The sequence below is a fragment of the Cynara cardunculus genome, unplaced genomic scaffold, assembly GCF_001531365.2.
Source record: "Cynara cardunculus var. scolymus isolate 2C unplaced genomic scaffold, CcrdV1 Un_Scaffold_3931, whole genome shotgun sequence".
Taxonomy (NCBI): domain Eukaryota; kingdom Viridiplantae; phylum Streptophyta; class Magnoliopsida; order Asterales; family Asteraceae; genus Cynara; species Cynara cardunculus.
The window spans coordinates 41,077-52,935 of NW_020201674.1; the positions used below are offsets into that span (position 1 = coordinate 41,077).

An 11,859-nucleotide genomic window follows, 5' to 3' on the forward strand; every position below is an offset into this window, starting at 1 on the left:
AGTACCTGTTCCGCCCATACCAGCAGACGGCCCTGCACCCCCATTACCTTTCTGCACCCACACATCTCCATCAATCACCATTGTATCTTCCCCATCATGCTGCAGGTTATTTTTAAAAAACGAAATCAAATCTTCCCTGTTCTCGGTACAAGCAACGGCTCCAAAATAGAACATAGAAGACGACTTTTGTTGACTTTTCAGAAAAGTGACCGTTGGCTCGCTATGCACTCCACCCTCCGTAGCACACAACAACTCCAGCAGGTCGGAACTTCTCCGGTCAAGAGGGGCAGCAGCATTATCATCGTGAGAAAACGCCACACCATTAGTAGAGATAGCTATAGGTCGACTAAAAAGAGTCGACGGGAGGCTACTCGAAGACACAGATCCGGCAATAGCAGCAGATTCCGGCAGCTGAGCATGCATGGACTCCGGCGAGGAACTCGACCCCATAACGGAAAAAGACGAGAGCAACGGATATCCAGAGGAAAGGGTCATGGGAGGAACAATAACTTGATTTTTGCAACTAGCAGCAACCAGACCATCACTAACCGGGTTTGAGGCACGAACCATGTTTTTTCCATTCCCATTAACATCACCACTCGGAATAAAGCAAACCTTCACGATAGGTTTAGAGATAATAGAAGGCAGCGCTACCTTTCCATTTTCTTCTTCTTCTCCATCTTTTCCATCACACGAACTAAGGCTCCACCCAATCTTGAAGTCCAACGCATCTTGGGCATTGGGAGGAGGAGGAAGGTTTCTGTTTTCCAGCATCTCTTCTTCATTCAGATTGATCAGATTCGAACTAGGCTTATGACGATGAAGGCAAACCTTAGAATGCCTTCGAAGTTTACAATTATCTTCAAAGTTTTCCATAGTTCCTTGATGAGACCTAGGGAGAGGATTGGAGAATTTCAAACGATGATTAGGCATACGAGATTTCCTTGTTTTCCTATGCATGGATTCAACAACCATAGATTTCATATTGGTTAAGGAACAAAAGGACCAAGAAACAAAAACTCCAAAGAACACTAGAGAGAATTCTAGAGAGAGAAAAACTTTAGAGAGAGAAAAAATTCAACCAAATGAGGAAGCTTAGGGTTTAGGGTTTAGGGTTTAGGTTTTTTTTTTTTTTTTTTTTGGGTAAAGGGGACGGAACCCCGGAAAAATTTATTCAAAAAGATAAAACAAGACAAGCTACGAGGGGCATACCCCAAGGAACAAAAAAACTAAGTGTCTTCCAAGAAAATGCTTAGGAAGGACACTTAACAAAGGTCTAGTCCTATACACCAAGCTAGCAATATCAAGCCAGCAAGCCCAAGAAAAGAAACAATCCAGGAAAAAAATGGCAAAGTGGGCCCAAGGAAAGAGATTAGGCATATCCCACCGGCGTCCAACAACATCCCTATCATTGCATCCCTCAATAGCAATCCGCTTCCAATCCATAATCTCAAGCCCAATTAAATCAAAGGAATTCCAAAAAATAGAATCAGCAGCCCAAAAGAAACTCAACTTAGAGTCCAGAATATGGTCCAACACATAGGTGATGTGCCTCCTCCAGCCCATTTCTTCAAGCCCAAGAAGCATAATGGAGTACCAAAATTCAAAATAGGCAGCCCAAATAAAAAACATCTTGAAGCCCAACTTACTACCCATCACATAGTCCATCCCTTTAGGAAGACCCAAATTAAATTGACCGCACCTCCTCCAACCACGCGACCAAAATCGGTTCTCAAACATCAACTCCTTCGAAGAATACACCTTCCTAATCCGATTGAAGCATGAAGCATCGTTCAAAACCGTATCCGTCATCTTCAAAGCCGACCCCGCAGTCTCGATTTTCCACATTAAACATAAAACAGCCTCTAGGGTTTGGATGAGGTTGTCGTGTTTGTAGAGAAATCGAGCAATCCTCCAAGAAAAAGAAGAAATTCGGCCATCTCGATATTTAAATCGAACGAAAATGGAAAGAATTTCAGATTCTAAACACAAGTCCAACGAGATGAAGATATGGCAGCGCAGATGCATACTTAATTTCGTATTGACAGTCCTGTCTTCACAAGCACACAAAAGCACCAAACTTTTTGAGAATTGATGATAAGGTCTTCTCCCATTTTTGGAACAGATCAAAGGAAGCCATGAAAAAAGCTCCGAAACATTTCTTTCTCCCAGAAAAGTAACCTTTTTTATGGAATGATTGGTAGTCTTACAAATAAAGCATTGGTGATGCAGCATAGGGTAGATGGTTTGCTGCATCAATTGATAACATAGAAACCTAGGCTCCAAAAACTTCACCAAATTGTTTTTCTTGCAGGAGCCAACACCATAGAACCCATTCCTCCAGCCTCCAAGAAATCCAACCAGATCATTGACACCAGACTTAGGCCAAAAATCTGATTCTACCCAACACAGGCCCAAGTCACAACCAAAGACAGTAGGTTTGCAGGGGCCAAAACCATGTGTCCAGTAGCTGCCATAAGTAGAACCTCTTAGCTCAAGCTCCATGAATCTATACCATAACCCAAATCCGGTATGCATAATATTGTACATCAACACCCTCCGGGCTTTAGAAAGGGTACCCCACGATCTCCAACACCCAAGGAAGAAAACAAACACTAAAGGAAAATCAAAAAGCCATTTTCCTTTAGAGTTGGTGATATGACAAAGCCTAAATCTACCCCTCCCCTTCCACCCAAAATTGCCCAGAAACATGGGAAAGAGTCTGTAATTTATATAAAAACAGAACCACAGGCTCATCCAAACCTCCAAAAGAATAGGGTTTAGGGTTTAGGGTTTTTTTTTTTTTTTTTGATAGAGAGGGGGGAGACCCTTCCAGATCAAGAAAAAAAGCTAAAAGCCAAAACAATGAAGCGCGCGAGTAGGAGGTAAACCTCAACTACCAGCCAGGAGAAACCAAGGCACCCCGAGGGGAAAGAGAAGAAAAGGAGGACAAGAAAAAGAGAGGGGAGAGAAGGAGAGAAAGGAGAAGAGACGAAAAGAGAGAAGAAGAGGGGGAGAAAGAGAAAGAAAAAGAAACCGACCACAAGGGAAGGGCCCAGCCAAGGCAAGACTGGGAAACAACGGGGAACACCACAAGAGCAAGAGAAGGGGCCTAAAAAAGGCACACCCTAGACCGCACCAAGGAAACCGAGAGAGCAACGGAGCTCACAAGACCCGCAAAAACAGCAGCACACAAAGACAGAGAGCTAAGGGAGATTCCAGGAAAGCCGCGCCCGGGCAACATTAGGAGTGGGCTTGAGGGTCAGGCTAAGGAGCCTGGACCGGACATCGTCGGTAATCGTCTTAACCACCATAATATACGATCTTCTTTTATTTTTGAAGATGCGATTATTCCTTTCCTGCCACAGGTGGTAGACAGTTCCAGCTAGCACTAATCTGCGAATAATAGACCAGACGGTCTTTCCTTTGGTAGCWTGCTGGAAAAYACCAATRATATCAGCCCAGTTATCCGGGACACCAGAAAGGTTAAGCTTGGCTTTTAAGCCATTCCAAACCTGATTAGGAAACGGGCATTCAAAAAAAAGATGAGAATGCGAATCAGGCCCGTTTTGACCGAAAGCACAAGACAGGTTGGAATGGCCCTCCCAGAACCGAAGCTTGTCATGCGTCTTGAGACGCTGCTTGAGGGCAACCCACAGAATAAACGCGTGTTTGGGAATATTTTGGGAAAACCAGACCAAGTGATGCCAGGAGACATCCGGCTCATTAGGACAGAGGGAGAGCCAGACCTCGTGAACAGAGAACGGCGTGAGCCGACCTTCCCTGGTTCTCCAGAGGAGTTTATCAGGGGTATTAGAGGAAAGGACATGAAGAGGAGAATTGCGGATTAAAGGGTTGGGACTGTCCCTCAGGAGAGGGAAGTTCCAAAAACCCTGGGAGATGATATCCTTCACAGGAGCAGAAAGAGGGAGATTAGAATTAATGATACTACGAGAAGATAAATGCCAGCAGAGGGGACCAACCGGGTGCCAGTTGTCGTACCAGGCGGACGTGGAAGCGCCATTACCAATCTGGGAGACAATGCAGTCTCTAATCTTTTCCCTCATGCCAAGGATCTTCCTCCAGCCCCAACCTACATCACTGCGGATCGGGACATCCCAGAAGTTACGCTCTTTAAGCCTGTAGGAGTGGATCCATTTAACCCATAAAGAATCCTTGATGGTAAGGATTCTCCAAGTATGAGAGGCCATTAGGGCACAGTTCCAGGTGGACAGGCTCTTAATTCCAAGACCGCCTTGAGTTTTCGGGAGGCAGACGGTCTTCCAGGAGACCTTCGCCTTCCCTCTTTTGAGCTCGCCATGGCACCACAAGAAGCCCCGCATAAGCTGCTCAATCTCCTTACATATAGAAATAGGAAGCATAAAGATCGAAGCCCAGTAAATTTGCATGGAGGACAAGACAGAGAGAATGAGCTGAAGTCTACCGGCGAAAGAGAGGGACTTGTTTTTCCAATCATGGAGTTTGGACTTCACTTTGTCCACAAGACCCTTGCAATCCTGATGAAAGAGGCAAGTCGTGATGAGGGGGACACCCAGGTAACGGACCGGAAGAGAGCCCTCCGGGAACCTGATGATCGACTGAATAGCACTCTTAGTGATCGGACCWATATTGCAATAGAAAGCCTCGCTCTTGGCCAGATTGGGAAGAAGGCCAGACACACCAGAGAACTCGTCAATGGAATCCTTTAYGACACGGAYAGAGTCACTATCACCATGGCAGAATATGAGGAGATCATCAGCAAAACACAGGTGGGTGATCTTCAACTCCTCACAATTCCGGTGGTAGGAAACAATGCCCTTCTCACTAATTTTTCTTTTGGTCATAAGGTTGAGAACCTCCATAACCAGGGTAAAAAGATAGGGGGAAAGCGGGTCACCCTGCCTCAAGCCACGGCCTCCCTTGAAGTAGCCATGGAGGTTTCCATTAATACTGACCGAGTACGATGHAGTGGAAACACATGTCATAATCCAGTTTATCATGGGGAGGGGGAAGCCATAACCGAAGAGAGCGGTACGGAGGAAATGCCAATCMACAGTATCATAAGCCTTTTGGATGTCAACCTTGAAGGCACAGCGGGGAGGGCCCCGATGCTTATGATAGCCACGCATGAGCTCCTGGACGAGAAGAACGTTGTCCGTGATGAGCCGACCCGGGATGAACGCAGACTGGTTGACATCAACCAGAGAGGAAAGATGGTCTTTGATTCGATCCGCGATAATTTTGCTAATGATTTTATACACGACATTACAGCAAGCAATGGGGCGGAAGTCAGTGACCCGAGACGGGGCAGCAGACTTAGGAATGAGAGCAAGGATAGTGCTGTTTATCGACTTAAGGAGCTTACCAGACATGAAAAACTCACGAACGGCAGAGCACAGGTCTTTGCCAACGATATCCCAGGCARCCTTGAAAAATTTAGCAGTGAACCCGTCAGGACCGGGCGCCTTGTCATCACCAATCTGGAAGAGGGCCTGCTTTATCTCAGAGTCGGAAATGGGCACGAGCATCGAGGCAGCCTGCTCGGCATTAAGCTTATTAGAAAAAAGAAAAGAGGGATCACGAATGGGGAGAGAAGGATGAGGAGTCCCAAGGAAATTCTGGAAGTGGGAGACAAAAAGATCTGGAACCTCCTCAATAGGGATCCAGATACCGTCAGCATTTTGGATGGTATCAATATTATTCCGGCTAATACGGCTCTTGACTGACTTATGGAAGAAAGAAGAGTTTTTATCTCCCTCACGGAGCCATTGGATTTTGGCTTTTTGCTTCAGGAACCTTTCCTCATCAAGGCAGGCACAATTATAGGCAGATAAATACCCACAGTGCTCCTCTCGGAGGTCCACTTTTTCAGGGTCCCTATCAAGGGCAATCTGGACCCTGTCAAGCTCAAGCCGGATTCTAGAGACATTAGAGAAMAGGTTACCCTGATCTTTGAGGAGCTTACAGATAGGGCCTTTGAGATTTTTAAGGTTGAGGAAAACCTTATACATCTCATAACCAGACAGGTCAGGGTTCCAGCTCGAGGCAACGACAGAATTGAAAGCCTCTTTATGGGCAATAAAATTAGGGAACTTGAAAGGTTTAGGCTTCCAAGGGGACCGGGAGGGAAGGGTAAGGACCGCAGGGAAATGGTCCGAAGACCGGTAAGGAAGAAAGATGACAGAAGCCGAAGGGAAATGAGCGAGGGACTGGGAATTCCCTAAGACTCGGTCGATCTTCTTGAGGAGACCTCCCGTGCCATTGGGGCTCTTAGACCAGGTAAAGAAGAGACCTTTGAAGTTGATATCCTCAACCTCAAGGTTACGGACACACTCACGGAAATCATCCATACCACGAGAGGGGCCCGAAAAGCCAGAAGAGCTGTCCTTAGGGTCAAGGGCAGCATTGAAATCTCCCATGATGAACCATGGGGCGTCCTTGACGACATGCTTATGACCCTTTAGAGAAGCCCATAACTGACGACGGGCGATATGGTAATTGTCMGCATACACARAAGACAMGAAGAGARTCTTAGAGGAATCCCGGATCTTAGCCTGAAAGTGCATCACCTGRTCGGTGGCATTTAAGAGCATCATGTCAACATGGTCAGGGTTCCAAGCAACAATGATACGAGTTCCTCTAGAGCAAAGAGTGCCATTAGAGGTCCAAGACCAAGATCCAAAGACTTTCTCACAGATGGGAGGAAGATTAGAGACAAGGGCGCGAGACTCAAGAGCCGCACATATTTGGAGATTAGACACACGAATGAGATCTCTAAAAGCTCTCTGGTGAGAGAGATTGCAGAGACCCCGAGTATTCCACGAGGCACAGCTCGTCATTGGGAAACTGGGGAGGGGGTAGAGTCCATCTGCTCGGGCTCCTGAGAAGTCATCGGATCAACCTGGGTATGGGAGATGTCATCGGTAAGGAATCGGGCGGTGTCACCATCGTCCGACTCAACCTCAATCAGCTCATCCTCATCAAGGAGGTCATCCTGATCATGGAGATCATCCTCGTACACAAGAGGAGCAGAGGAGGGGGGAGGGGGAGAGGAGGAGGACCTAGGRTCTCTAGGAAGAKACGGGTCAGACAAGACAGAGAAACGGTTGGAAGAAGGAATGGGAGCCTTGGAAACTTTGCGGGAAGGTGAAGAAGGGTTTGAGGGTTTGGGGGAAAGATGGCTAAGGATAGGGGGCCTAGGGGGGGAAGAGGGTCTAGGGATGGAGGAGGAACCCTTTTGGGGGGGCGTAACCTTTGGGGGGGAGCTAGGAGAGGGCCGAGCCCATTTTTGAACGGGTCGGAATTCCTTGCGAGGATAAGCCATCGCTTTAGACTTAGTCGAGACTTTTACATTCTTTCCACTCACCAAAGGAGAGTGGGTGTCCTTTATGGATTCCCCATGTCCGCTCAAAATGATCCCTTTACCACGCTGAGAGCTTTTGCTCTTCATGGTTTGAAAACCTTCACTGTCAACTAAAGACTGTTTTTCACACGAGGCATTCTCAGAAGAGGTGACATTCTTGACAGGATTAAGAGAAATAACATGCAAGCAAATAGAGTCGGAATGCCCAAAAATATTGCAATGAGAGCACATAGGGGGCTTCCAATCATATTCAACCCTAAGGGAGTGAAGGGTCATAGTACCGGTGTCCGGATCCGGGATACGAACATTAACAGTTTCTAACCAAGAATGCCTAATGRGAACTTCAAGAAGAACCCGGGCAAAAGCGGATTTCCCCRCCGCATAAGTACACATGTTGGCCGTCCACGAATCCATGGCAAGAGGTTTTCCAATTTTACTAGCTATATGACTAAGCCCYTCGTCATTCCAAGCATCATAAGGGATGTCATGAATTTTAACCCAAAGAGGAATGCTAACATGTTTTTTAGAATTTAGATTAAGGCCGGGTCTCCATTYTTGGACAAAAATAGGAACATTTTTAATGGTCCAAGGTCCATTATCARTCACCTTTTGGATRCCRTTATCATCATTGAATTTAAACATATAGATGYCATGGCCATTGAGAAGCACATCTTCTAAACCAAATTGAGACCATAATTTAGAAGCAAAGAATCTAACCACCGKGAATGGAAGGCCTTTGCCAACAAAATAACCGCACAAAGTTTTAGCGTAAGTGAGACAACTTTTTTGGACCACCGACAATGGGATATCAACCGGAGTATCCAAATCATCACTAAGGTTGGGGATAAATTTAAAATTAGCATTAGAGTGCTTTTGGGATCCGCTTAAAACATTCGCAAAAGATTTAGGGAGAATAYCATTATTTTTGCCCTTCCAAACCGAAGAAAAATTATTTTTAWCAATTGGGTCAATAAGCAAACCTTTGGAAWTATGACTAACTTTCGGATTTTTATCATTAGAAAMAAAAACCATCTTTTCCTTTGCGCCAACAAGGATAGGAGTAGAATTAACATGCAAAGATAAAGAGGGAGTGGGAGCATGCAAAATATGGGGGGATGAAACAGAAACGTCAAGGGGGGGGATGTGAGAAGAGTTAGAAAGTTGAGGGGGGGAAGCAGTAAATTGGACCATACCTGGGCTTGGGCCTTTCCCAAGAATAGAAGAAGCATTAGACTCTTGATCCTGATGGGCCGAATTAGAAGAAGAGAAGTGGCCTGGATAATTAAATAGAACTTGGGCCGAAGGTATAGGTCCAAGAATAGAAGGAACCTTGGGCCTAGCACCAACATCTAATTCTTTTTCTTTAGCACCGTATCCATTCCGTCCCACCACTTCCATAAGGCCCACATCATGTTGTAAATGGACTTCCTCTCTGGACCTAGAATCGAACAAAGGAGCATGGGATTTAGAAGCATACAAACTAACACTATTGCCAGCACATTCCTCCATAATTAGATCACAACCCAAAGGAGCATCTAGTTCATCTTCAACCAAAAAAGTACTAGAGATAGTCCGTGGGCCCACTTCCAAATTCAACTCTTGGTTATTATCAATAGGACCCATGCCTACCCCTCTGCAAGAAGTACCATCCTCCAAATAAAAAATATTATTTTGAGAACTATTATCCAAAGGGCCATGCATATCTCTCTCTTTTAAAATGCCAACCGTACCAAGGGCATTTAAACCTTCCTGCCACCCTTGTCCTTCACCCTGCAGCTTAGCTTCACCATCATCACCATTTTTAAAAATTTTCTTTTCCTTGTCAGACTTTAGCATAGTGGAAGCTACTAACCCCTCAACTTTTTTCGACTGAAAAGTAAAGAAGGACAGGAGGTCTTCCCGATTTTCAGAGCAGCTGATATTTCCAACGGTAAAGTCTGGCGAGTTCGGCTGTTTGCATGTGGAAAAGTCGACCGTTGGATCATCTTGTTCACGGCCCTTCATCGAGTTTTTTCCAGGAAATGAAACACCATGGGAGAAGGCTATAGCTCTGTCCGAAATAGCAATAGGGTGACTGAAACAAGCAGGAGGGAGGCAAGACGAAGGACCAGCAGCTGTCGCCGGCGACTGTGCAGATTCCATTTCCGGCAAGACCTTCGGCATTCCTCCCCAACCTTGCAGCTTTTTAAACGACTCAGGAAGGCAAGAACTTTGGGACGGGACCGATTGGTTATTACACAGAGAAGCAACAAGACCCTCACTAACAGGATTGGAAAGACGGTAATCTTTCAAAATATTGTCGTTAATAGCATGAACAATCACAGGTTGAGAGTTTTCCAGCCTAGAGAATTTACGAATGGATGGAAGAACAATGTTTCCATTCTCGTCTTCTACCTCATCTTCTCCACTACCATCCCCCTCATTGCATCCAATATTAAACTTCAGTGCGTCCGTGGCTATGAGGGGGGGAGGAATATCGAGGAGATTAACATATTCCACCCCATTAAGAGAAGGGCCAACATAACTCGAGATAGAACGATGAAGACTAACCTTTTTAAGTCTTCTCAACTTGCAATTTTCTTCAAAATTTTCAACAACACCTTGAAGAGAACTAGGAAGAGGAGTGGAGAACTTCAAACGATGAATCGGCATACGGGATTTCCTTGTTTTCCTATGCATAGATTCAGCAACTAGATGCTTGTTTTCAGACATGGAACGAAAAAGACCAAGAAAAATCACAAAAACACCAAAAAGCTAGAGAGAAAGTAGAGAGAGAAAAAAATCATGCAAATGAAATTCCTTGGGGTTTAGGGTTTAGGGTTTTTTTTTTATAGGGAGGGGGGAGACCCCTCCAGATCAAGGCAAAAACACTAAAACAACAAAATATGCACTCGGGTGGGGGCGAACCACATCCACCAGAAACCAAGGCACCCAGAAGGGAAAGAAAGGGAGAAGAGGAGAAGAGGGAAGAAAAAAGGGAGAAAGAAACAGAGAGAGGAAGAGAGACAGACAGAAGCCGACCACAAGGGAGGGGCCCGGTCAAGCCAAGACCGGGAAGCAACGGGGGACACCACAGGGGCAGGAAAAGGGGCCTAAAAAAAGGCACACCCTAGACCACACCAAGAAAAACCAGGAGAGCAGAAGAGCTCACACAAATAGACAAAAAGCACAAAGAAAAGGACGGCTAAGGAAGGCTCCAAACAAGCCGAGTCCGGTCAACATTAAGGGAGGGTTTGAAAGACAGGCTAAGAAGCCTGGAACGGACATCATCAGTAATAGTCTTACCCACCGCAAAATGCGATCTTCTTTTGCTTTTGAAGATGCGGTTATTTCTTTCTTGCCACAGGTGGTAGACGGTCGCAGCAAGCACTAAGCGACGTATGATAAACCATAAGGTCTTTCATTTGGTGACTTGCTGAAACAAACCGATAATATCAGCCCAGATATCCGGGATACCGTTGAGGTTCAGCTTGGCTTTTAAGCCATTCCAGACCATATTAGGGAACGGGCACTCAAAGAAAAGATGCGAATGCGAATCAGGCCCGTTCTGACAGAAAGCACATGACAGGTCAGCATGGGCCTCCCAGAACCGGAGTTTATCGTGCGTCTTGAGACGCTGCTTGAGAGCAACCCACAGAATGAAGGCATGTCTAGGGATGCTTTGGGAGAACCAGACCATATGATGCCAGGAGACATCAGGCTCATTTGGACGAAGGGAGAGCCATACCTCACGGACAGAGAAAGAAGTAAGACGGCCATCCCGAGTTCTCCAGAGGAGCTTATCAGGGGTGGTCGAAGAAAGAACGGGGAGGGGAGAGACACGRAKAGAAGGGTTTGAATTGTCCCTCAGGAGAGGAGACGTCCAATTGCCCTGGGACACAATATCTCTGACAGAAGCAGAGAGAGAAAGATTGGAATTGAGAATATTACGGGGGGAGATAAGCCGGTAGAGAGGGCCAGCCGGATGCCAGTTATCATACCAGGCAGACGTGGACGCGCCATCACCAATCTGGGAGACAATGAAGTCTCTAATCTTTTCCCTCATCCCAAGGATCTTCCTACAGCCCCAACCCACATCACTGCGTATCGGGGCATCCCAGAAGTTACGATCTTTCTGCCTGTAGGAGTGGATCCATTTAACCCAGAGCGAGTCCCTATTGGTAAGGAGACGCCATGTGTGGGAGGCCATAAGGGCAATATTCCAGGTGGCAAGGCTCTTGATACCCAGCCCGCCTTGAGACTTGGGGAGGCAGACAGTCTTCCAGGAGACCTTAGCTTTCCCCCTTTTAAGCTCACCATGGCACCACAGAAAGCCCCGCATGAGCTTCTCAATCTCTTTAGATATGGAAATCGGAAGCACAAAAATAGAGGCCCAATAGATCTGCATCGAGGACAGGACCGAGAGAATAAGCTGCAGTCTACCGGCAAAAGAGAGAGACTTATTCTTCCAGTCATTAAGCCTGGAGTTGACCTTGTCAATAAGACCCTTACAGTCC

At 46.1% G+C, this 11,859-nt stretch overlaps 1 protein-coding gene across 1 annotated transcript; it reads right to left on the reverse strand.

The window, feature by feature from the left end:
• Window positions 1-10,763: 10,763 nt before the first annotated feature.
• Window positions 10,764-11,552, reverse strand: LOC112503821. Its single transcript, XM_025107813.1, has one exon. The coding sequence runs from the start codon at window positions 11,550-11,552 to the stop codon at window positions 10,764-10,766; it is 789 nt and encodes a 262-aa protein (XP_024963581.1).
• Window positions 11,553-11,859: the final 307 nt, after the last annotated feature.